The sequence below is a fragment of the Mustela nivalis genome, assembly GCF_964662115.1.
Source record: "Mustela nivalis genome assembly, chromosome: 9".
NCBI classification, from domain to species: Eukaryota; Metazoa; Chordata; class Mammalia; order Carnivora; family Mustelidae; genus Mustela; species Mustela nivalis.
Window position 1 is genome coordinate 73,850,416 of NC_139028.1, and position 22,573 is coordinate 73,872,988.

Genomic DNA, 22,573 nt, shown 5'->3' on the forward strand with positions numbered 1-22,573 from the left:
TTTAAATTTGAACAGCTGCGTGTGGCTGGTAGCTATTGTACTGACAGTGTAGACCTGGGTGGTCGGTAGTGTAGGTAGAGAAGGTCCTGGGCAGGAGCTAGTGTCTCTACCTGCCAGTACACCCAGCCTCGCGCCCACATTTAAGCGTGACTTGACTTCTGCTTGCACAGTAATGCTTGTTCAGTAGTGGAAACCTTCCTCCTTTGTCAGAAACAGCCTGGAAAAGAAAGCACACTGCCTGTCTGAGGAGGAACATTGGAGGAAATCGTAGGAGTCTCATGATACTGCGGGAGTCCGTTTTGTTTTTCACTGGAAAGCAAACATGAACCGATGCTTACTAGAACCATTTTAGCCTTGAAGGTGTGGCTTATGTCTTTCAGTTATGTTTGATGAGGGGAATTATATAGAGTGGTGGGTGTCTGCAAATTTGCAAATTTGCAGATTCAAGACCATGACTGGCTGATCTCCCGTGTGAATGTCAAGAGCCCACAGCAACAGGACTAAATACCAGCTTCATAATGCAAGTTGTGTCTCTTTGGGGTAGAGTGTGTTTCACTGTCTTTGTTAGGCAATCTCGTCCCCAATCCAACTGCAAACATCAGTGAGTGTGCGAATATGAAAGAACTCTTTGTAAGTGGCTGCCTTGTGCTTAAGGGTTCTTGCAACTGGCCATCAGGGAGGCCAGAGTCCATAAAAAAAAAAAAAAAAAAGAAATGAAATGGAGAGATGGGACATTGCTTTTATTAAGGCTGATCACTGCTGCCGTATTAGCTCTTTGAGAACCCTTTGGTGACCAGTACCATTAGAGAAAATGGTCTTTTGGGGCTTCATTGGTGAAAAGTAATGCTCCAAACTGGAAGTGAATAGAGGTGAGGAGATTTCGTAGGTTTTGATTTTAGTAGGTGATCCAAGGTCAGTGCTTAGCAAGCACCCCTCAGTGGTTTTATAGTAGGGATTTGTTTTTCACTGAGGCTTCATGGGGAGGGGGGACAGTGGGCACATGGCGAGGAGAGTAGGCTATAAGTCTTCAGTGGCCATTGACCTCTTTTTGTTTTCCTTGAGGAAAGTGGAATTGTAGATTTCTAGGATTTGAAAACTGCGAGAAGGACTCGCTGGCCACCCTTCCAGTCGGGCTCTTGACATTCAGCTGAGGAAATGGGCCTAAGCGAGGAGATGCCTGGCTTCAGGGGCACCTACTCATTAGAGCTGAAGGGACAGACCAGAGCTTAGAAAGAGGCCAGACTGAGGTGTCCTAGAGCAGCAGATGGGGTGAGGTGGAGGGAAAAGAGAAGGTAGCATAATCCAAAAAATACTTGAGAAAAGGGAAGGGAAGATAATCAGAAAAATAGTTAGGGAAGCCAAATAAGGAGAGGAGTATGAGGAGACCTGTGCCGAGGGTGGAAATGGCTTACGGCTTGGTGACCTTGTTCACCCAGACAATTACTGGGCACCTACTCTGCAGCGATAGAAAGCCCTGGGAGGAGGGGCAGGAGGAGGCGGCAGGCAGAAACCTCAGAAAGATGTGAGTGCCCACCCTACTTGCGTTTATCCTGAGATGACATCTGGAAGCAGGCAGAGGCCTCCCTGTTGCCCCGAGGAAAGGGAGTGAGGTGACAGTCTGCAGAGGTGACCTGAAGGGAACTACTTGGTCCTCTTCGCAAAGAAAGGCAGGGACTCTGTTGCAGGCTGAGTAACAGCTGTAGGCTAACCTTTGTGGTCGTATTAATGTCCGTCCCGAACATGTTTGTAAGGGAGCTCCTCCCTGTCCTCGGCGGGCTGCAGTGTGACTCCAACTGTCTTCTTCTTGCAGTATCGGAACTTCAGGAGGAAGGCATGAACGCCATCAATCTGCCCCTCAGCCCGATCCCCTTCGAGCTGGACCCAGAGGACACCATGCTGGGTAACTGGGTCTCTTGTTTTCTGGGTTACCCTAATGCCTTCAGATAAAGCCACCCCCCACTGACTGTCTTTTCCTTTTAAAGAGGAGAATGAAGTGCGAACAATGGTGGACCCAAACTCCCGCAGCGACCCCAAACTGCAAGAACTAATGAAGGTAAGAAGAAATTAGGAGGGGCATCAGCTGCACCCCCCGGCTCAACAGGCATCTGTAGACCCCCTGCTCTGGGAAGGCACTCACGGGAGCCACTCACAGTGACTTGAAAGTCATGGGCAGCTCGTGGTCCCATAGGTGGACATCTCCAATTTAATAGAAGTGGCACACGGCAGCTGCCCGATAAATGGTGTTGATCCCAGGTGCCAGAGAAGTTAGTGCAAATGAGCTCACATTTGCCACGATCTTCACGTTCACACAGTCTTTCCACTGCTTGTCCCAAGGCCCCTCAAAGGCACCCTGCAAAATAGGACTTCCTATCATCCCCACTTACAGGTGAGGAAAGTGAGTTGTGGAAAAGCCAGTGGTTTGTGTATGGTCACAGCTGAGTAGAGGGGATGGAATTCAAACAGAAGGGAATAAATTGAATTACATCATGTACACTGTGCCTGGCCTGTGGTCGTCCCCTGGAAAATGTTCATGCCTCCCCCTTTGGCTTCCCCATCCTGTGCTTTTCTTCTTCAGCTTCTCCAAGCTGCATTCAAAACAGGACAAAAGGCACTGGATGCCAAAGTGGTTCGTGCAAAATGCGAACCAGGTCTATCGTTTTCCTGCTCAGACCCTGTGTGTGGATTCCTACCAGCTGAAGGTTGAAGCCCCTGCTCCTGGGGGCGGGCATTTGGGGGTCTCATGCTCTAGCTGCCTGTTCAACCTCAGACTGTCCCCTTAGAGTCACCGCGCGATGACTAGTTGCTACTACTTAGACACTTGTCTGTCTCCTTTTCTAAATGATGAGCTTCTTGAGGTTAGAGACCACCTCTTTTTGCATCATTGTACCCCAGGATCCAACAAAGACTGTGACATGGAGCAGGTGTTTATAAATGCTGGGTGGGTGTGTGGGTGGGGGATTGTTGGGGGATGGCTAGAGGGTGGGGCGGGGGGGAGGGTAAGGAGGGAAGCTGCTACCAACAGGAGGGCAATACAGAACAACATTCTATGAAGGCCCCAGGCTCCCCACAGGTAAGGAAGCCCAGCCCAGCTACTGCCCCTGTGATAAAGGCAGTCTATTTCTGCTAAGTCAAAGATGTCAAGCCCAAAAGGGGATGTTCTGTGTGATTCCATTTATGCAAAATTATGGTGGTTGCCTGAGGCCTGTCGTCAGGGAAGGGGACTGAGGGCAAAGAGCCCAACCTTCCTCTGCTGAGCGAACAGCTCTGCATCTCGGTTGTGGTGGTGGTGGTTGCACAACTATATCCAATGACCAAAACGCACCATGCTGTATCTTTAAAATGAGTTAATTTTACTATATATAAATAATAAACACAAAACACATGAGCTGAAAAATTTCAAAGTGAAAGGTAGTGGACTTGAGCAAGCTTCCGTTTCCTTACCTGAAAAAGCAAACAAATGCCCCCTCCCTCTCGTGGGTGTTGTGCTGATTAACTAAAGGAGAGGCCCGTGGAATGGCTCCTCTCGGTGCTTGATGTGGAGAGAGGAGACAGCTGCTGAGAGAGGGGATACAGCCCTGGCCTCACAGAGAGGTGGCTTGGGCTAGGAGAACAGTCCCTCTGAGGCGGATAGATGAGAGTTCGGTTGCTGTCTCTGTCCACGGTCGGCAACGTGACCTTGGCAGCTATGTTCACTTCTGTGTCTGATCTCCCCTCCTGAACGTAGGGGGGGAATAACCCCTGGCCAAATGTCGTCATGGGTAATACGAGCTTTATTTATTCATAAAATGTACCTTTACTGAACATTTGGCCCTTGCCCTTGGTGATTTTTTTCTGCTACCTCAAGTGGGAGGTCTTTTCCTCCTCCATTTTAGAGGTGGGCCATCAGAGGCTCAGAGCAGGAACTAGCCTGCATTAGATTCGTAGATGGTGGGGGTACACATGTCAGTTAGTGGGTCACTCACCCCGGTTTGTGTAATGTTCCAAAGCACATACCATTGCCTGGTGTAAGCTACACAGCTGAACACTAGGTGAATGTTGCTTTCCATTGGGGTAAGGAATGGTAAGGGGCCTAAAGATATCAACAGGGACACTGAAGTCACCAGCACTGGAAGTGCTTAATGCCAGAAGAGTAACTGGGCCCTGAGGGCTCACAGCACTCTGCCTACATACTGTGTCACCTGGACGGTTCTGCTGCGTTCCAGATCTGAAGTTCATTTCGATTTTAACGATCCAGGATAAGAAAGCTGATCTTTGAGAAAATTCCCATGACTCTTCTCTTTTTTTGGTCTCCCTCCCCATAGGTATTAATTGACTGGATTAATGACGTACTCGTCGGAGAAAGAATCATCGTGAAAGATCTGGCTGAAGATTTATATGACGGACAAGTCCTGCAGAAGCTCTTTGGTGAGAAGTGGGTGGAAGGTTGTGGTGGAGAGCTTGGATCGGCAGGTGGCTGGTCCCCGACTCCTCCCGAGGAGCCGTTCTCAGCTCACAGCACCTCCCAGGTGGTGGGCTAGGACTGTGCACAGTGTGGAATGACAGACCAGTGGAGCCTGGAGGTGTCCTCCTGGAATCTGTTTTGCAGGAATGAATTGCAGAGGGAGGTCAATGACCAGATGGGGCTGCTCCCCCTAGCAGTTGAAGGCCATGAGCTCGGTAGATGAAAAAAAAAAAAACTCCACTGTGTCCTAGAACACATGCTTTATACCCTCTAGGAAACTGTGCAGGATGGCCTCTGTAGGTCTGTTTACATGTGTGGGCGTTAAGCACGTTTGTACATACCTCTGTCACCTATGGGTGTGTGCGCATGTGTGTATGTGTAGACCTATATGTATGTGTGTGTGTGTGTGCACGTATGTATACTTCCAGGAGCTGTGGACCCGTTTGTATACACCTCTGTGTAGCCCTCTCTAGGTCAGGGGCACATAAGTGGGAGCCTGGGCCTCTGCATGTCCAGGTGTGTTGTCTCTGGGGAGGTGTGTGCCCATTCTCAGTGTTGCTGTGGAAATATAAGTCCTCCAGGGGGAGAAAGGTGAATTCAGGGGAGATTTTTGTGTTGAAAGGCCAAATTCAGCCTGAATGAATTCAGACTTTTCCTCAGCTGTTCCCCAGTTCCTCTCTCGTCCAAACCTCTGCTTTGAGTTCTAGACTTTCATTCCCTGCCGCCCTCATGCGTACCTCACGCTGAGCTCATCTACTTTCCCACTGCTGTTTCTTGCCCTCTTTCTTGCAAACCCCAGATACATGGGGGGCCTCCAGGGCTCGTTTCTTCTTGCGCACATTGTCTCCTGCGTCTACTCTCCCACCCGTTTTCACTTGTCTGAGCTCCTGAAACAGCCTCCAGCCTCAGCTCAGTGCCTCCCAGCTCACTGCCCCCAGCCCACACCCACGGCACACAAGGAGGAGCCTTCTCAAAACCCAAGGGTAGTCTTTCCAGTTCTTGCTCTCCCCTTCCCCGGGGGGACCCAGGCGGGCCCTGTAGCACCGCATTCAGACGTCTCCTCTGGCTGACCCCCCGCTGTCTTTTCAGCCTCACGTCTGGACACGCTCACACATGTGGCTTGTGCAACAGAAAGTGCTTAGGATTGTGCCTGACACACAGTGAGTGCCCCAGCAATGTCTCTCATCATTTTCACGAGTACTGGTTTTATTATTTTCATGACTACCATTGTTGCATTATTACGCACACCGCACCTGTTCACATCTCCATGCTCACACCCATGCTGTTCCTCCTGCCTCAGGCTCTTCTCCCTCTCCCCAGCAGGGCAAACCTTTACGGTTCATCTTCTAATCTCGGGACTCCGTAGGGCATGTCTGTACCTCCAACAGTCACATCTGGAAGTCATGGTCATGTACCTTCTGTGTTCCCCTGGGGATGCACATGCACACATACCAATGTGTAGGTAATACACCTGCCTTTCTTTTCTGACGTTCTGTGTTATTCAGGGAAAGGTCCGTGGGCTCCTGAAGGGTAGGAGCCACATTGTATGTATGAATCCTGGAGTCTCCAGGGCTAGTACTGTGCCCGTGACTTGTAGCGGGCACATAATCGCTGTGTATTGAATGAATGAATGATACAAAATCTGGTCATTTCTAGGAAGCTAGACTGATTTGTTCCTCAAACATCCATATCAGTGAGTGTTAATATTTAAAGGCTTGTAAATGCAACTGAATACAGAAAGGAAAAGGCTTGGCACGTGTCCGTGTTGAAAAGCCGAGAGCCTCAACTGAGCGTCTCTTTCAGTGACTGCTGCTTTTAACTCCCCCAGCAGATTTCTGGAAGTGCCTGGAAATGCTCTGTGTAGGGCTTTCAAGGCAAGGGGGGAACATGGCCACAGAGTGATGGAACGTGGTTCCAGAACCACCCAATGTCACGTCCATGGAGCTTGGAGTCAGGCATGGAGCAGTCACATTGGATTATTTCAGACCTTGACCTTCCTGTTGAAGGGGTCATGCTGCTCTTGTCAACCTAGGTTTAGACCCTTTGTAGGCAGATGGCTGGGCAGCCATATTGAAAAGCTCCAGGCAGGCTACCTGGGTGGAGAGAACGAGTTTACAGGTAAAAATATGCATCGGGGGTGCCTGGGAGGAGTGACCCCTCCAACCTTGACCTCCCCTCTGTTTTTCTATCTATCTTCCTCTTTTTCAGCAACTTTCTCAAAAGAACATTTGCTACTGTGTCTGCTTCCCCACCACTGAGCATTCATTCCCCCCCTGAGGGACAAGCTGGGTCCCACCCCAACCTCTGCCCCGGCCGTCCCTTCTGAGGCCCCCAGTATCGATTCTGATGACCTCCTATGCCGTGGCCTCTGACACTCCCGAACGCCTCACCCTCGTCCCCCAGCGTGGGGGCTCCCGGGGTCTCATGCCCCCCCTGGTTCTCTGCGGCTTCCCAAACACCCCAGTTCCCCCAGCTTCTTGATATGCTTTTCATCTCTGCATAATGGTGGGAACTCCTCAGTCTTCCATGGGTGGCCCCCTCCCCTCTTTCTCTCACATCTGCTTCCTGGGTGTTTCATCTGCTTCTCTGGTCCAGCCGTCACCTCTCTGAGGATCCCTCTCTAAAGCTGGAAGGCGTTGCTCTGCCTCCAGTCATACCCACCCGGGTGTCATCCAGGCCCCTTGGAACCAGCCTGCCCCAAACGGAGCTGCTTATCTTCCCCATCCCCCCAAAGCCATTCTCCTTTCCTGAGGGGTGGATGGTGTCACGACCTCATAGCCCGTTGTTCAGATTAAAAACCTGGGAGTCCTCCTCTCTTACTCCTTCTCTTTCATCCCTTATAGTCTGTTGGTCACAAATGGTGACAACCAGACTCCCAGGTAGAAATCCCATTTCTCAGCGAGGTCGGATGTGTGAAGCACTTGAAAGTACCGGCTCCCTACGTGCTAGGTCAGTGGAACTTTCTACATGACTTTGCAGCCCCACTGCTGCCACAGTGGCTTCTCTGGCTCCAAAAAGCCTTTCATCTGTGGCGTGCTGCCTCCTGCCCTGGTAGCCTTCTAAGGGCTTCCATATCCTCTTTATATTTTACTATTTGTCTTAACACTTCATAGGACATTTGTCAGTGGGGTTTTTTGGTTTGGTTTGGTTTGGTTTTACTTTTATTTTGAACTAGTTTTAGACTTAGAGTTGCAGAGAGAATGCAGAGCTCCCGACCCCCCGACCCCCTGCATGGCTCCCTCTAACGCAAATGTCTTACCAGACCACCGTACAAGGGCCAGAACTCAGAAATCAACCTCAGCATGGTGCTTAAATAAGTTACAGAATTTATTTGGATTTCACCAGTTTTTTACATTCGTGTCCTTTTGCAGCTCTAGAATCTGATCCAGGATCGCACACCGCGTTAGTTTGTTTTGTCCCCTCCAAGCTGTGACAGTCTTTACCTTTCCTGTCTCTCGTGACCTTGACGCTTTGGGAAAAGGACTAATTATTTTGTAGAGTGGCTCCCAACCTGGGTCTGTCTGATGTTTTCTGAAGATCAGAGGAAGGTTACGTATTTCAGGGAATACCGCAGACGTGACAGTCCCTCTCAAGTGTATCGGATCAGGGAGGGCTTGCTGTTAGCCTTCTGTCTTATTACTGGTGAGTTAACCCTGATCATTTGGTTAAGGGGGTGTCTGTCTGAGTTCTTGATTGCGAAGTTACTATTTTTCTCTTAGTGGTTCATGTATTTAGGGGTGGAGAGATGATTTTAAAATTATGCAAATATCTTGTTTTTCCTTAAAATTTCCCTGCTGATTTTAAGTGGTGGATCTTATCTGCCTTGATTATTACTGTGATTGGTCCAGTGGAGATTTTCTGCTTTCTTCATTCCTTCTACATTCATTCATTTAATTTTTTTAGAGCACATGTGCAGAAGAGTGGGGAAGTGAGGGGCAGAGGGAGAATCTTTTTTTTTTTTTAAAGATTTTATTTATTTATTTGACAGATCACAAGCAGGCAGAGGCAGGCAGAGAGAGGAAGGGAAGCAGGCTCCCCGCTGAGCAGAGAGCCCCCATGTGGGGCTCAATCCCAGGATCCTGGGATCATGACCGGAACCAAAGGCAGAGGCTTTAACCCACTGAGCCACCCAGGCGCCCCGAGAGAGAGAATCTTAAGCAGGCTCCATACCCACCATGAGCCTGATGCAGGGCTTGATCTCATAACCTCCAGATCACAACCTGAGCCAAAATTGAGAATTGCTTAGCTGACTGAGCCACCCAGATGCACACATTCCTTCCACATTTATTAATTAGAATCTTTCTGTTAAGTAAATGGGGAATAAAGGCAACTTTTCCTGTTTATTCAGTATTTGTCAGTATGGACACAAGGGTGCTTATTTTATACTTTAGATTATAATCCACTAGTACTTTTTTTTGGCTCCTGTACCTCCAGCCTTTGACCACTGGAAGCTCATTCAGGTTGGCCTCTGGCTCCTTTGAACATATCACCCCGTGGTTTTTTTCTTAGCACTTCCTTACCTTCTGGCATCATGAGATGGCCGGACTCATCTTATGTTTTACTTACTCTGGCCCTCGAATCAGCCATTTCTCCACAGAGCTCTGATTTCTTTTACTAGAGAATGGTATTTAGAAATCAGGATCTGGGCATCTGAGTGTTTTTAACTTGCTCTCTGTAGCACACATAGACAGCTATACGTAGGTAGAGAACCATGACCTGGGAGTACAAAGGTGAATCCGGCATGATCATTTCCAGAAATCCACTTTCAAATAGTCCTGGGGCTGGGCATGGGAGTAGGAGGGGCTGAGGTTGGGATTGGGAAACTGGCTATAGAACACTGGCACGTAGAGGAAAGTAGAAATGCCACAGGGACCTCCAGGAACCCCGATGTACTGAGCGAGTGACATTTCAGGAGCAAGGTATGGATCGGGAATCCAGGAAATAAGCTTGATGACTTCTCAGGGCAAGGACTCAGAACCTAGACGTGACCACGATCTGGACACAAGAATTTTTTGGCAAAAGGCTGTATTTTATGGTCTTGCTGAAAGCCCAAATAGGATGAGCATCCCTGAAATGACAGGGGGGCTCATACCTGGGTCTCCCCTGCGCAGTTAGATCCTCCCCCTGCTCCACAGCACTGTCTGCCCTGCTTGTCTTTCTCAGAGACCCCAGGCATGTCTGGGAGGTTGTTCTGACATACCTTCACCCAGTCCTTCTTTCTGAGCTGCCTAGGCCAGCAGCCTCTGTTCCCTGGGTCTTGCCCTAGAAGGAGTTCCTTATTTAGGTTTTCCTGAAAGCAGATGCTAGGACAAGGACATGGATGGAGGAAGTGTATATGAGAGGTGATCTCAGAAAATAATCAGGTGGGCAACCTAAGAGGGGAAGAGACAGGCCCGTTTGAGGGTACATTCATATGGACGGCAGCTCCCTTTGTCCCCAGCTTTCAGTCCCATGGTTTTCCCTCTGAGAAAACAGGTGGCCACACCTCACGTCATCCTTCCTAGGATAGAGAGGCAGAGGCACTGTCCCCCAGTGGGTGAGGACTGCCTGTGTAAGAATTAAAAGCCTCCAGGTAGTATTCCTGCTGGAGAAGCTCTTGGGCAAGAGAGCTTTAGGGTCGGAGATGGAAATAGACCGTGCGCTGGACACCATCTGGAGATGAGCAAGGGAGCCCTGGGAAGGGGCGTCCACATCATCCAGGAAGACGAGAAGGTACACGTCTGCCTGAGGGCCTGCTCCTCCTGTGCCTGGCTGTCTCTCTGTACCCTTGATGTGGCTGCCAGCGGGAATGCAGATGTTGGTCACCTGGGTCTGCCCCTTTACGATGCTTCCCCCTCCCTCTCTTGTCTCTCACACCAACAGCTCCGGCTCTTCCCACACCTCAGGACAGAAGCTTGCTGGATTTGCATCCCCAGCACCTAGGAGGTAGATAGGACCGAGAGAGGCAGGAGATGAAGGATCCTAGAAAAATGCCTGTGCGAGATAATCCTTGCATGTGAACATAAGCTTTCCTGACTTGGGAGAGAGCCCTGTGAGTTTCCTTAGGATATGTTTTATTTAACTGATTCTTATCTTTAAACATGTGTATGTCCTTGCCTGTTTTGAGGGATGAAAGTCATAAGGCTCTCCCTCCTGGTTTTCCCAATAGCAGATGGTAAACAGGAGATCTTCAAGCATGAGATGGAGAAGAGTGCCTTGGGCATAAAGGTTCTGCAGGAGGGCTTTTTGTTTTGTTTTTTTAATATTTCTTATTAACATCTAATGTATTATTTGCTTCAGGGGTACAGGTCTGTGATTCATCAGTCTTACAGAGTTCACAGTGCTCACCATAGCACATACCCTCCCCAATGTCCATCACCCAGCCACCCCATCCCTCCCACCCCCCTCCACTCCAGTGGCCCTCAGTTTGTTTCCTGAGATTAAGAGTCTCTCATGATTTGTCTCCCTCTCTGGTTTCAGCTTGTTTCATTTGAGAATCAAGGATCATAGGGGAAGGGAGGGGAAAATGCAGAAGGATTTTTTGTTTCACTTGAGAGTGTGTGTGTGTGTCTTTGTCCCTGATAGAGCCTGGAGAGCACATCTTACACTACCCTTACTCTTGTCAATTAATAGTCATTAAGGAACAACCATTTCCTTTGCTACATGCTAACTGCTGAGTTTGGGGATAGAAAAGCCCATGTGTTGCTGTCACTGAGGCTGTGACACAGTACCTGGTAGTACAGGGCTGTAGGGTATGGAGTCATTGAGGAAAAGTGCCATGAAAGAGGAGGGCATTTTGAATGGGGTCTTGTGGAAGGAGAATTTCAACCAGGTGTATAAGGAATAGAACATTTTAATCAGCACAGCCCAGTGTTGCTGGTAAGCCCCTGTTGATTTTGGCGTGAGTGGAGGGAGAGGGTTGTGCAGACAAGGAGTGCATGGGTAGGTGGTCATCGAAATCGGTTGTGTGGGACGTGTGCCTGACACAGACGAGACCCAGATCTTGATTTCCCGCACCATTCTCCAATAATGGAAACCAGGGTATGTGGAGAATTGGCAAACTTGAGGACTGGAGCACGTTGCAGTGCCAAAAAGAGTTGCTGAGGAAATACATGTGTCTGTGGGTGGCATGCCGGGAGTATTCAGGACTGACCTAAAACAGCCCAGGGGCTAATGGTGGAATAATATGAGCACAAAAATAAATGACAGTAGTATTGGATTCTAGTCCAAAGTGCAAAATCAATATCCTTAAGCTCATATTGTTATAAACAGCTAAATAAATGAGAGGAAAGGGACAGCTCTTCCTCACTGAATAATTCACGTATTTACAACCCCCTCAAAGAAGTAAAAGTTAAATGCTAAAGGTGACAATGATGAGTAAGCATGAACAGAAAAAGAACATTTGGAAAAAACTAGTGAAACTCAACATACAGAGTTAATAGTCCTATGCAACAGTCAGTTCAGGAGTTGTAACAAATGTACCATAGTAATGTAAGACGTTGTCAGTGGGTGAAACTGGATTTGGGATGTGCAGGAACTATCTGAGCTATAATTTTGGCTTTTCTAGAAATCCAAAAGCCATTCTAAAATGAGGGCATTAAGGAGGGCACATGGTGTGATGAGCACTGAGTGTTGAATCACTGAACATTATATCGGAAACTAATGAAGTATCTATGTGGCCTAATTTAAATTTTTAAAAAATTTAGAGAAAGGAGAAGAGTCTGCATTATAGAGAACCCTGAACAAAGAATTTGAGACTGCCTTGTGTGGGTAGGCAGTGGTAACTGCTGATGGCTTGTGAGCTAAGTGACATGATCAGAAATGGGGTTTTTGGAGGTGACCTAGGAGCAGTAGAGGAAGTGGAGGAAGTCCCAGCAAAGTACCTCCTTGTGAGGTAATGATGATCTCATACTAGAGGGGGAGCTGTATAGTTGGAGAAAGGCTTCAAGAAAACCTGGTGAAGTAAGGAATAAGCAGCCGAAGGAAACTGGTGCATGTTGAATGGGGATGACCCCTTGAATCCCAGGAGGAGCAACATCTGGAAGGGTCTGATCATACTGGTTTTGACAGTCATGTCCCCATACCCCAAAGTGTATAGGCTGAAGTGGAAGCCGTGCTAAGCCGTGCTAAGAGAAATGAAGAGAAGGATGGGAGAACTAAGTTCCAATCTTGATTCTACCACTACATTTCTCTACAGCTCAGATCACACTTCTGTAAAACCAGGAGGATGGCCTCTACAACCTTTCAACTTAGCTAATACAGTACCACTAGCCACATGTAGCTATTAAAAGTAATCAAAAGTAAAAATGAAGGGGGCACCTGGGTGGCTCAGTGGGTTAAAGCCTCTGCCTTCGGCTCAGGTCATGATCCCAGGGTCCTGGGATCGAGTCCCACACCGGGCTCTCTGCTCAGCAGGGAGCTTGTTTCCTTCTCTCTCTCTCTCTCAGCCTGCCTCTCTGCCTACTTGTGATCTTTCTCTCTGCCAAATAAATAAATAAAATCTTAAAAAAAAAAAAAGAAAAGAAAAAGTAAAAATGTATTTACTCCTACCAGCTACACTTCAAGTCCTTGAGAGCCACGTGTGTCTAGTGACTATTTGGATGGTGCAGAAATGAATATCTGTCTCATAGCAGTAAGTTCTTTTGGACAGCATGCTCTAAGGTCTTCCCACTAAAACAGTCCTTGATTCTAGAATACTTGCAAAAAATGTGTACTGCTATTCTTAAACTGGAGGAGGTATTTTCTGGCTGCAAGCTGGATGGCAGTATTTTTCTTTTTATTCTTTTATTTGTAAGCAGTAGAGAAGCTCTCTAAAGTTTCTTATTAAGTGAAAGTGTGGAACTGTGCATATAGTTTACTGTGTGTGAGAGTTGAGGGGCACATCTCATGCTTGGGTATGTAGAGAACATCTCAGTAATTGACACAATTAACTCTCTGTAGAATGGAACCAGGGAACTTGGGACTACTCTGGGAAGAAGGGACTTAAGTTTCATAGCTTGATTTTTTTTTCTGTGTTTGTATATTATCAATCTTATTTAAAAAGTTCAAGAGTTATATAATCTATCAAATGTCAGATAACCCTTGATACATTTTAACAGCTATCCCAAGTGAAACCATAAGAAAAGGAAACTATATAAAGATGGAAACTAACAGTGAATGTATTAAATAAAATAAACAGTGAATATCCTTGACATGTCAAAGATATGGTATTAGGAACAAGTCAGAGATGATGGCTCTCACTACCATTATATTTTGGATATACTATTTAATAAGAGAAGAAAATAGATTTTAGTGTTCAACATTATGGCTAACTGAGTGTTCAGACAACTCCTCTTGGCATGCTTTAAAAATCTACATAAGAATTTAAAAATATGTTTTTGTATTGCATGGCTAAATTGGTGTGGAAGGGAAGGAGATTTTTCTGATGCCAGAAAGGACATATAAATCCAGTAAGATAAGTACTAATTCCTAATGGCCTATAGCCTAAGGTTTAATAGGTCACTCATACAGGGTCAAGAGAAAAAAGCCTGGAAAAGCTGGATCAGAGACCCAGGGGTTAGCCAGGAGTCTCTGAACGGCAACAATTTCAGTGGTAAACTAGAAAATCTTGTCCCGCAGATAGTAAGGATAAATGTCTCAGCCTTGGATGTGTGTGGAACAACAAAAAATCTCCCCTTGATAATTCTTTATCAAATGTCTATACCCACACAGATTTAGGGCTAGGATTCACACTACTTATGTGGCTTTAAAAGCCCCAAGATGGAAAGGAGAGAGGAAGATGGCAGAGTAGAAGACTCCTGAGCTCACCTCCTCTGACAGACACATTAAAGCAACAATTAATATGTAATACAGCCCTCTCTGAAAACAACATTGAGACTAGCAGAGAAGCTCTCTACAACTAAGAGCTTAAAGAGAAGGCCACATTGAGAAGGACAGAAGAGACATGGAAGGGAACCAAACCCCTGGAACAGTGGTGACCTACATTTGGGAGGGATATTACAGGCACTAGAGGTCCTCCCTGAGGAGTGAGGAGGTCAAGACCCAAATCTGGCACCTCTGGCCTTGGGGGCCTATACAATGAAGTTCCCATAATATCTGGCTTTGAAAATCGCTGGGGTTTAACATGGTGGGGGGGGAGGATAGGAGGCCAAGTCTCTGCTCTTAAATTGCCAACACACTGTATCACTTGACTGAGACCCAGCACAGAAGTAGGAATTTGAAAAGTGCCTGGGGTGTACATCAAGGAGAGCTATTTAATTTAAGATGTGTGCCAGAGTGAGGTAGATATCTGCAGGAGCTTTCTCTGGGAATGGAGGTGCTGGCAGGTATCATTTTTCTTGCCCTCCTTCAGCCTAGCTAGATGGACAGTTGTAAAAACCAGTTCTGACACTCTCCATCCATGTTTTATCTTTAAAGCAGCTCCTGCCCCTAGGTGTGGCAGCCCCAGATTCCTGACAGGTGCCCTTCTAGAGCAACTCTCTCCCCAGGGAGAGGGGAGCTAGTCCCACACACCATCATACCCACAGTAGCTGCAACCAGCCTTGCCAGGGGCAAGTGTTGCTCACCAATGTGCCCACAGCAGTTGCATCAGGAGAGCATACACGGCGCACATGGAAGACACATGTGGAGTACTTGTTTCTGGTGACTGGAGGGATTCTGCTACTGAACACCACAGGATGCATTCTATAGAAGACCACTATTTTTAAGACCAGGAGCATACCTAACCTACCTAATACATAGTAAGAAACACAGAGAGTCAGACAGAATAAAAGGAATATGATCCAAACAAAAGAAAAAAACAAACCTCCAGAAAAACAGCTAAACAAGATGAAGAAAAGCAATTTACTTGATAAAAGAGTCTAAAGTAGTGGTCCTAAACTACTCACTGAACTTGAGAAAAGAGTGAATGAACTCACTGAGAACTTCAAAATAAATAAATAAATAAATAAAAAGATACAAAATATGAAAAATAACTAAGCAGAGCTGAATAACAACAAAGGAAAAATACCTTAGAAGGAATCAACAGGAGAGGATGCAGAAAATGGACCAGTAATCTGGAAGACAGGGTAGTAGAAAGCACTCAAGATGAACAACAAAAGGAAAAAAGAATTGTAGAAAATGAGGATATGTTAAGAGAACTCTTCATTATCAAGAATAACAACATCTGCATGATAGGGGTTCCAAAAGGAGAAAAGAGAAACATGGGGGCAAAAATTATTTCAAGAAATAACAGCTGAAAACTTCCCTAACTGGGGAAGAAACCAGACATCCAGGTCCAGGAAACAAAGAGAACACCAACAGGAACGTGCCCAAGGCGATCTACACCAAAACACATAGTAATTAAAATGGCAAAACGATAAAGAGAGAATCTTAAAAGCAGCAAGAGAAAAGTGAACAGTTACACACAAAGGAAAACCCATAAGGCTATCGAGCTAATTTTTCAGCAGAAACTTTTCAGGCCCGAAGAGAGTGGCATGCTATATTCAAACTGATGAAAAGAGAAAACCTCCAACCAAGAATACGCTACCCAGCAAAGAGTTTCCAGACATTAAAAGAATTATCACCACTAAACTGGCCTTATGTTAAAGGGACTTCCTTAAGTGGAGAAGGCCATAATTGGGAATTTTTAAAATTAGGAAAAGAAAAAATTTTACTGATAAAAGCAGACATACACTAAAGGGAGTAAAGCTGGTATGAAGACTAAAAGACAAGAACTATAAAACCAATTATATCTTTAGAAATATTTAAGGGACTCAAAAAGATGTAAAATATGACATCATATACATAAATGGAGGGAAAGGAGTAAAAATGAAGTTTTTTAGAAAATACTGAAGCTTAAATGACCATCACCTTAATAGTGACTACTGTCTACATAGGCTACTATATATAAACCTCATGGTAACCAAAAGCCAAAATCCTCTCTTAGATAAAAAATAAAGAGAAAAGAATCCAAGTGTAACACTGAATAAAGTCATCAGTGACAAGAGAGCAAGAAGAAAGGAACGGAGAACCTACAAAAATAACTAGAAGATAATTAACAAAATGGCAATAAGTACATACCTATCAATAACTACTTCAAATGTAAATAGTCTAATTGCTCCAATCCAAGACATAGCGTGGAGGAAGAGATAAAAAAAACAAGACCCATTAATATGGTGCCTACAAGAGACTCAATTCAGAGCTAAGACCACATACACACTGAAAGTGAAAAGATAGAAAAAGTTATTTCATGCAAGTGGAAGTGAAAACAAAAAGCAATGTTTACATCAGCAAAATAGACTTTAAAACAGAGTAAGTTCTGATCCAAGCTGACAACTTGGAAAGATCCTCAACTCACCAGATCTATACCTATTTATCAGGCGATTCCTTCTGAAGAATGGGCTGACTGAACAGCTGCACAAAAGACAGAGACATGGCAAGGGGGAATGTTCACCCCTGATGCTGTGAATTGCACTGGGGAGGGACAGTACTAAGTACTAAAAGATTCATCTGCCCTGGGATACAGAAAAAAAAAAAAAAAAGCCAGGCTTAAAAGAGCAACTAGAATATAAATGAAGCAGCCCTAGAGCCCTGCCAAATGGCAAGGGAGCTGCTGGAACTCTCTCTGGGTCAGAGGAGCTGGTGAGCACCATAGCCAGCCTGCCACCCCAGGGAGCCCCAGGCTGCTAGCCCACACCAGTCTCAACACCCACAGGCACAGAAAACAATGACAACAAATCAGTTTAGAAGAGCAACTGGAATATTTAGAAGCCAGCCCTAGAATTCTGCCAAACCACTGAAAAGCTACCGGAAATCTCTCTGGGTTGGAAGAGCTGGTGAGCACTATGGTTTAAATTCCCCCCTCCACTTTGATAACCTGGATGGGAGCAGGGTCTGGGTGCCTTAGCTGGCTTATCACTTCAACAAGCCATGGGTCCCCAGCCCACACCAACCCCAGCTGTCTCACCAAGGTGGCCCCAGCAAAGCACACAACAGGACAGCCCTGGTCATCTCATTACAGCTTCAGTCATGCCAAGGTGACACAAGCACACAGCATCCCAGAACACTCCAGGCTTGGACCACTTCAGCTTCAGATGGCTTGCTAGAGCACCCCCATCACAGAGTACTCTGGGACTTCCCAACTTATGCCTACTTTGACTCCAGCCAATCTCTAGGATGACCCATATGCAAAGCATTCTGGGAACTCCCAGCTTGTGTTCACCTTGGTTCCAGCCACCCTGCCAGGGCATCCCATGCATGGAGTACCCCAGGACACCCCATTCTGCATTTCACCTTGGCTCTAGCTGCCCCAAGAGGCCAACCTCTGTGTTGAGAGCCCTGGGACATTCCAGCTTGCACCCACTTCAGTTTCAACTGTTTTTCTAGGATGCCCACTGTACAGAGACCCTAGGGATGCACCAGGTTATGCCCACTACAACTGCCCTGTCAGGACACACTCTGAGCCCCAAGACCACTCCAGCCCATTCCCACTTCATAGCCCATGACAGGCACAGCTCCAACTAGCCAGCCAAAGTCACCAGGCACACAGAGTCTACACTGGGAATGAATATACACAAGACCATTCCTTCAAGGTTAAGAGAAGTGCTCTGCCTAATTCATAGAAACAAATGAAGTCAAGCAAAATAAGGAGACAGGAGAATATGCTCCAAATGAAAGAACAAAACCAAACCTCAGAAAGAACTAAATGAACTAAAGGATGTAAACAATGTGCCTGATAAAGAGTATAGAGTAATGATCATAAAGGCGCTTACTGGAATGCAAAGAAAAGTAGAAGGACTCTGAAAACTTCAACAAGGAGAAAGAAAATATAAAAAAGAACCAATCAGAGTTGAAGAATACAGTAACTGAAATGAAAAATACACTAGAGGGAATGAACAGATTAGTAGATGCAGAAGAATGGCAGTGATCTGACAAACATTGTCATGGAACACCCCCAAGCTGAATAGAAAGAAAGAAAGGTAGGAGGGAAGGAGGAAGGGAGAGAGAAAAAAAGAGAAAAATTTTAAATGAGGATAGGTAAAGGGATCTCTTGGACAACATCAAGCACAATACAAATTTGCATTATAGGGGTCCCAGAAAGAAAAGAGGGAAGAAGGGACAGAAAACTTATTCTAAGAAATAATAGCTGAAAACATTCCTAACCTGGGTCAGGAAAGACCTCTAGGTTCAGGAAGCACAGAGAACCTCAAACAAGATGAACCTAAGGCGGTTCTCACCATGACATGTAATGATTAAAGAGAATTTTTTTTTAAAGATTTTATTTATTTATTTGACAGACAGAGATCACAAGTAGGTAGAGAGGTGGGCAGAGGGGGGGGGGGGAAGTAGGCTGCCTGCCGAGCAGAGAGCCCAATGCAGAGCTCGATCCCAGGCCCCTGAGATCATGACCTGAGCTGAAGGCAGAGGCTTTAACCCACTGAGCCACCCAGGTGCCCGTAAAGAGAATTCTTAAAGCCACAAGAGCGAGGCTCCTGGCTGGCTCAGTTGGTGAGTGTGTGACTCTTGACCTTGGGGCTATAAGTTCAAGCCCCACAGTGAGTGTAGAGATTTCTTTTAAAAAAGGCGGGGGGGGGGGCGCCTGGGTTCCTCAGTGGGTTAAGCCTCTGCCTTCAGCTTGGGTCATGATCTCAGAGTCATGGGATCAAGCCCCACATTGAGCTCTCTGTTCGGTGGGGAGTCTGCTTCCTCCTCTCTCTGCATGCCTCTCTGCCTACTTGTGATCTCTCTCTCTCTCTCTCTCTCTCTGTCAAATAAATAAAATCTTTAAAAAAAAATCTTTTTAAAAAAGTGAACAAATGCAGCAACAGAAAAGAAAACAGCTACATAAAAGAGAAACTCCATTAGAGGCTATCAACTGATTTTACAGCAGAACCTGTACAGGCCAGGAATGGGACGCTATATTCAAAGTGAGAAAAGAAAAAGCCTACAACCAAGAATACTCTACCTGCCAAGATTATCATTCAGAATTGAAGAACAGATAGAAATTCCCTGACAAATAAAAGTTAAAGGACATTGTCACCTCAAAATTGGCCTTAGAATAAATGTTGAAGGGTCTTCTTTAAGTGGAAAAGAAAAGGCCATAATTAGGAGAAAATTATGAATAAGAAAATGTAAATGTGACAACATATACATAAAATGTAGAGGGGGAAATGTAAAAATTCTTCTTTAATGTGTTTGAACTTAAGTGACCATCAATTTAACACAGACTGTCATATACTTAGATTGTTATATATGAACATCATGGAAACCTATTATATATATGTCAAAAATTACAAAGCCAAGCATGACTCTACAGAAAGCCATCAATCACAAGGAGAGAGAGCAAAAGAAGAAAGGAACAGAAAACACAAAACAAACTGAGAATTAGTGCATACTTTCAGTAATTACTTTGAGTGTAAATGGTCTAAATGTTTCAAAGACATAGGGTGGCAGAATGGATTTAAAGAAAACAAGACCAGGGATGCCTGGGTGGCTCAGTTGGTTAAGCAGCTGCCTTCGGCTCAGGTCATGATCCCAGCGTCCTGGGATCGAGTCCCACATCGGGCTCCTTGCTCCGCAGGGAGCCTGCTTCTCCCTCTGCCTCTGCCTTCCACTCTGTCTGCCTGTGCTCGCTCTCACTCTCTCTCTCTCTGACAAATAAATAAAAAAAAAAATAAAAAAAAAATAAAGAAAACAAGACCAATCTATATACTGCCTACAAGAGACTCACTTCAGATCTAAAGATGCATAAGGATTAAAAGTGAAAGAATGGAAGAAAGTATTTTATGCAAATGAAAAAAGAAGGGGTGTGGGGGGAGCCAGAGTGGCAATATAAACATAAGCAAAATAGACTTTAAAACAGACTTTAAGGGACACCTGGGTGGCTCAGTCAGTTAAATGTCTGCCTTCAGCTCAGGTCATGATCTCAGGGTCCTGAAATTGAACCTCACATCAGGCTCCCTGCTTGGCGGGGAGTCTACTTCTCCTTCTCCCTCTGTCCCTCTTCCTCCCCCACTTGTGCATGCATGCTCACTCTGTCTCAAATAAATAAATAAGATCTTTTAAAAACTAAAACAGACTTTAATAAGATGAAAACAAGGCCATTATATAATGATAAAGGGATCAGTTCAACAAGGGGTTATAACAACTGTAAGTATCCATGCACCCAACTTTGGAGCACCTAATGCACAAAGAAAATATTAACAAATAAGTGGCAAACTTGGCAGTGATAATAAAAGTAGGAAATTTTAACAACCCTCTTACGTCAATGGATAGATCACCCAAGGAGCACATCAATAAAGAAACAGTATTGGGGTGCCTGGGTGTCTCAGTTGTTTAAGAACCAACTCTTAGTTTTGGCTCAGCTCATGATCTCAGGGTCATGAGATAAAGCCCTGTGTCAGGCTCTTGTGCCTAGAGCAGAATCTGCTTGGGATTCTTTCTGTCTTCCTCTCCCTCCTCCTTACCCTCTCCCAAATCAATGAATTAATTAATTAATTAAATCTTTTTTTTTAATAAGGAAACTATTTTTGAACATTAGACCAGATTCTTTTTTCTTCCTCTCCCTCCCCTACTCCTCCCAAATAAATAAATAAAATCTTTTTTTTTAAATAGACAGTATTTTTGAGTGACATTACACCAGATGGACTTAGCAGATACATACAGACCGTTCAATCCAAAAACAGCAGAGTCCACTTTTTTTTCAAGTGCAAATGTAACATTCTCCAGGAGAGATCACATGTTAGGCCACAAGTGTCAATTTGAAACCATACTATGCATCTCCTCTGACCTCAACAGTGTGAAATCAATCACAAGGAAAAAAGAACTGGAAAAAACACAAACATATGGAAGCTAAACAGTATGCTATTAACCAATGGGTCAATGAGGAAATCAAAATTTACATGGAGAAAAATGAAAATGGCTATAGAGAAGTCCAAATCTTTTGGACACGTGAAAGAAGTTCTAAGAAATTTATAACAATAAATAGGCCTACCTCAAGAAAAATCTCAAAACAACCTAATCTTGCACCTAAAGGAATAGAAAAAGAACAAACAAAGCCCAACAGTAGTAGAAGGAAATAATAAAGATGAGAGGAGAAATAAATGAAATAGACTAAAAAATATATAGAAAAGAGCAGTAAAACCAAAAGCTGGTTTTTTGAAAAGATAAACAACATAGATAAACCTTTAGCCAGAGTCATCAAGAAAAAAGATGACCCAAGTTAATAAAATAAAAATTGATGGAAGTAACAATCTCACAGAAATACAAAGAATTATAAAATACTGTGTATGAAAACTTATATGCCAACTAACTTGACAACCTAGAAGAAATGGATAAATTTCTGGAAACATATAATCTTCCAAAACTGAATGAGGAAGAAACAAAAAGAACAGACCCATTACCAGTAATGAAATTGAATCAGTAACCAAAAAAGTCCAGGACCAGAATAATTCACTGCTGTACTCTACCAAGCCTTTAAAGACTTAATACCTATTCTTCTCAAACTATTCCAAAAAAAGGAGGAGGGAAAGCATCCCCTACATTCTGAGGAGGACAACATTACCCTAGTACCAACACCAAAGAAAGACACTACAAAAAAGAAAAACTTCAAGCCAATATCCCTAATGAACATAGATGCAAAAATCCTCCTCAGAACATTAGCAAACCACATTCAACAGTACATTAAAAGATCATTCATGACAACTACATGGGATTTATTCCAGAAATGTAAGAATGGATCAATATTCACAAATCAATTGATGTAATACACAACATTAAACTAAAGAATAAAAATCATGTAATCATCTCAATAGATGCAGAAAAAGCATCTGACAAAATTCAACATCCATTCATTTAAAAAAAAAAAAAACAAATTGGTTTAGAGGGAACATACCTCAACATAATAAAGTTCGTATATGGAAAACTTTAGCTAACATTATACTTAGTGGTGAAAACTTGAAAATTTTTCCTTTTTTTTTTTTAAGATTTTATTTATTTATCAGAGAGAGGGCGAGAGAGCAAGCACAGACAGACAGAATGGCAGGCAGAGGCAGAGGGAGAAGCAGGCTCCCTGCCAAGCAAGGAGCCCGATGCCGGACTCGATCCCAGGACGCTGGGATCATGACCTGAGCCAAAGGCAGCTGCTTAACCAACTGAGCCACCCAGGCGTCCCAA

General features: G+C 44.9%; 1 protein-coding gene across 1 annotated transcript in view; it reads left to right on the top strand.

Moving 5' to 3' along the window:
* The window catches only part of PARVA (parvin alpha), a 173,432-nt gene that overhangs the window by 101,175 nt on the left and 49,684 nt on the right, over positions 1-22,573 (top strand). The window contains exons 2-4 of the mRNA XM_082683120.1: positions 1,811-1,900; positions 1,983-2,053; positions 4,302-4,404. Coding sequence (XP_082539246.1) covers positions 1,811-1,900; positions 1,983-2,053; positions 4,302-4,404 — 264 coding nt within the window. The remainder of the gene's footprint in view (positions 1-1,810; positions 1,901-1,982; positions 2,054-4,301; positions 4,405-22,573) is intronic.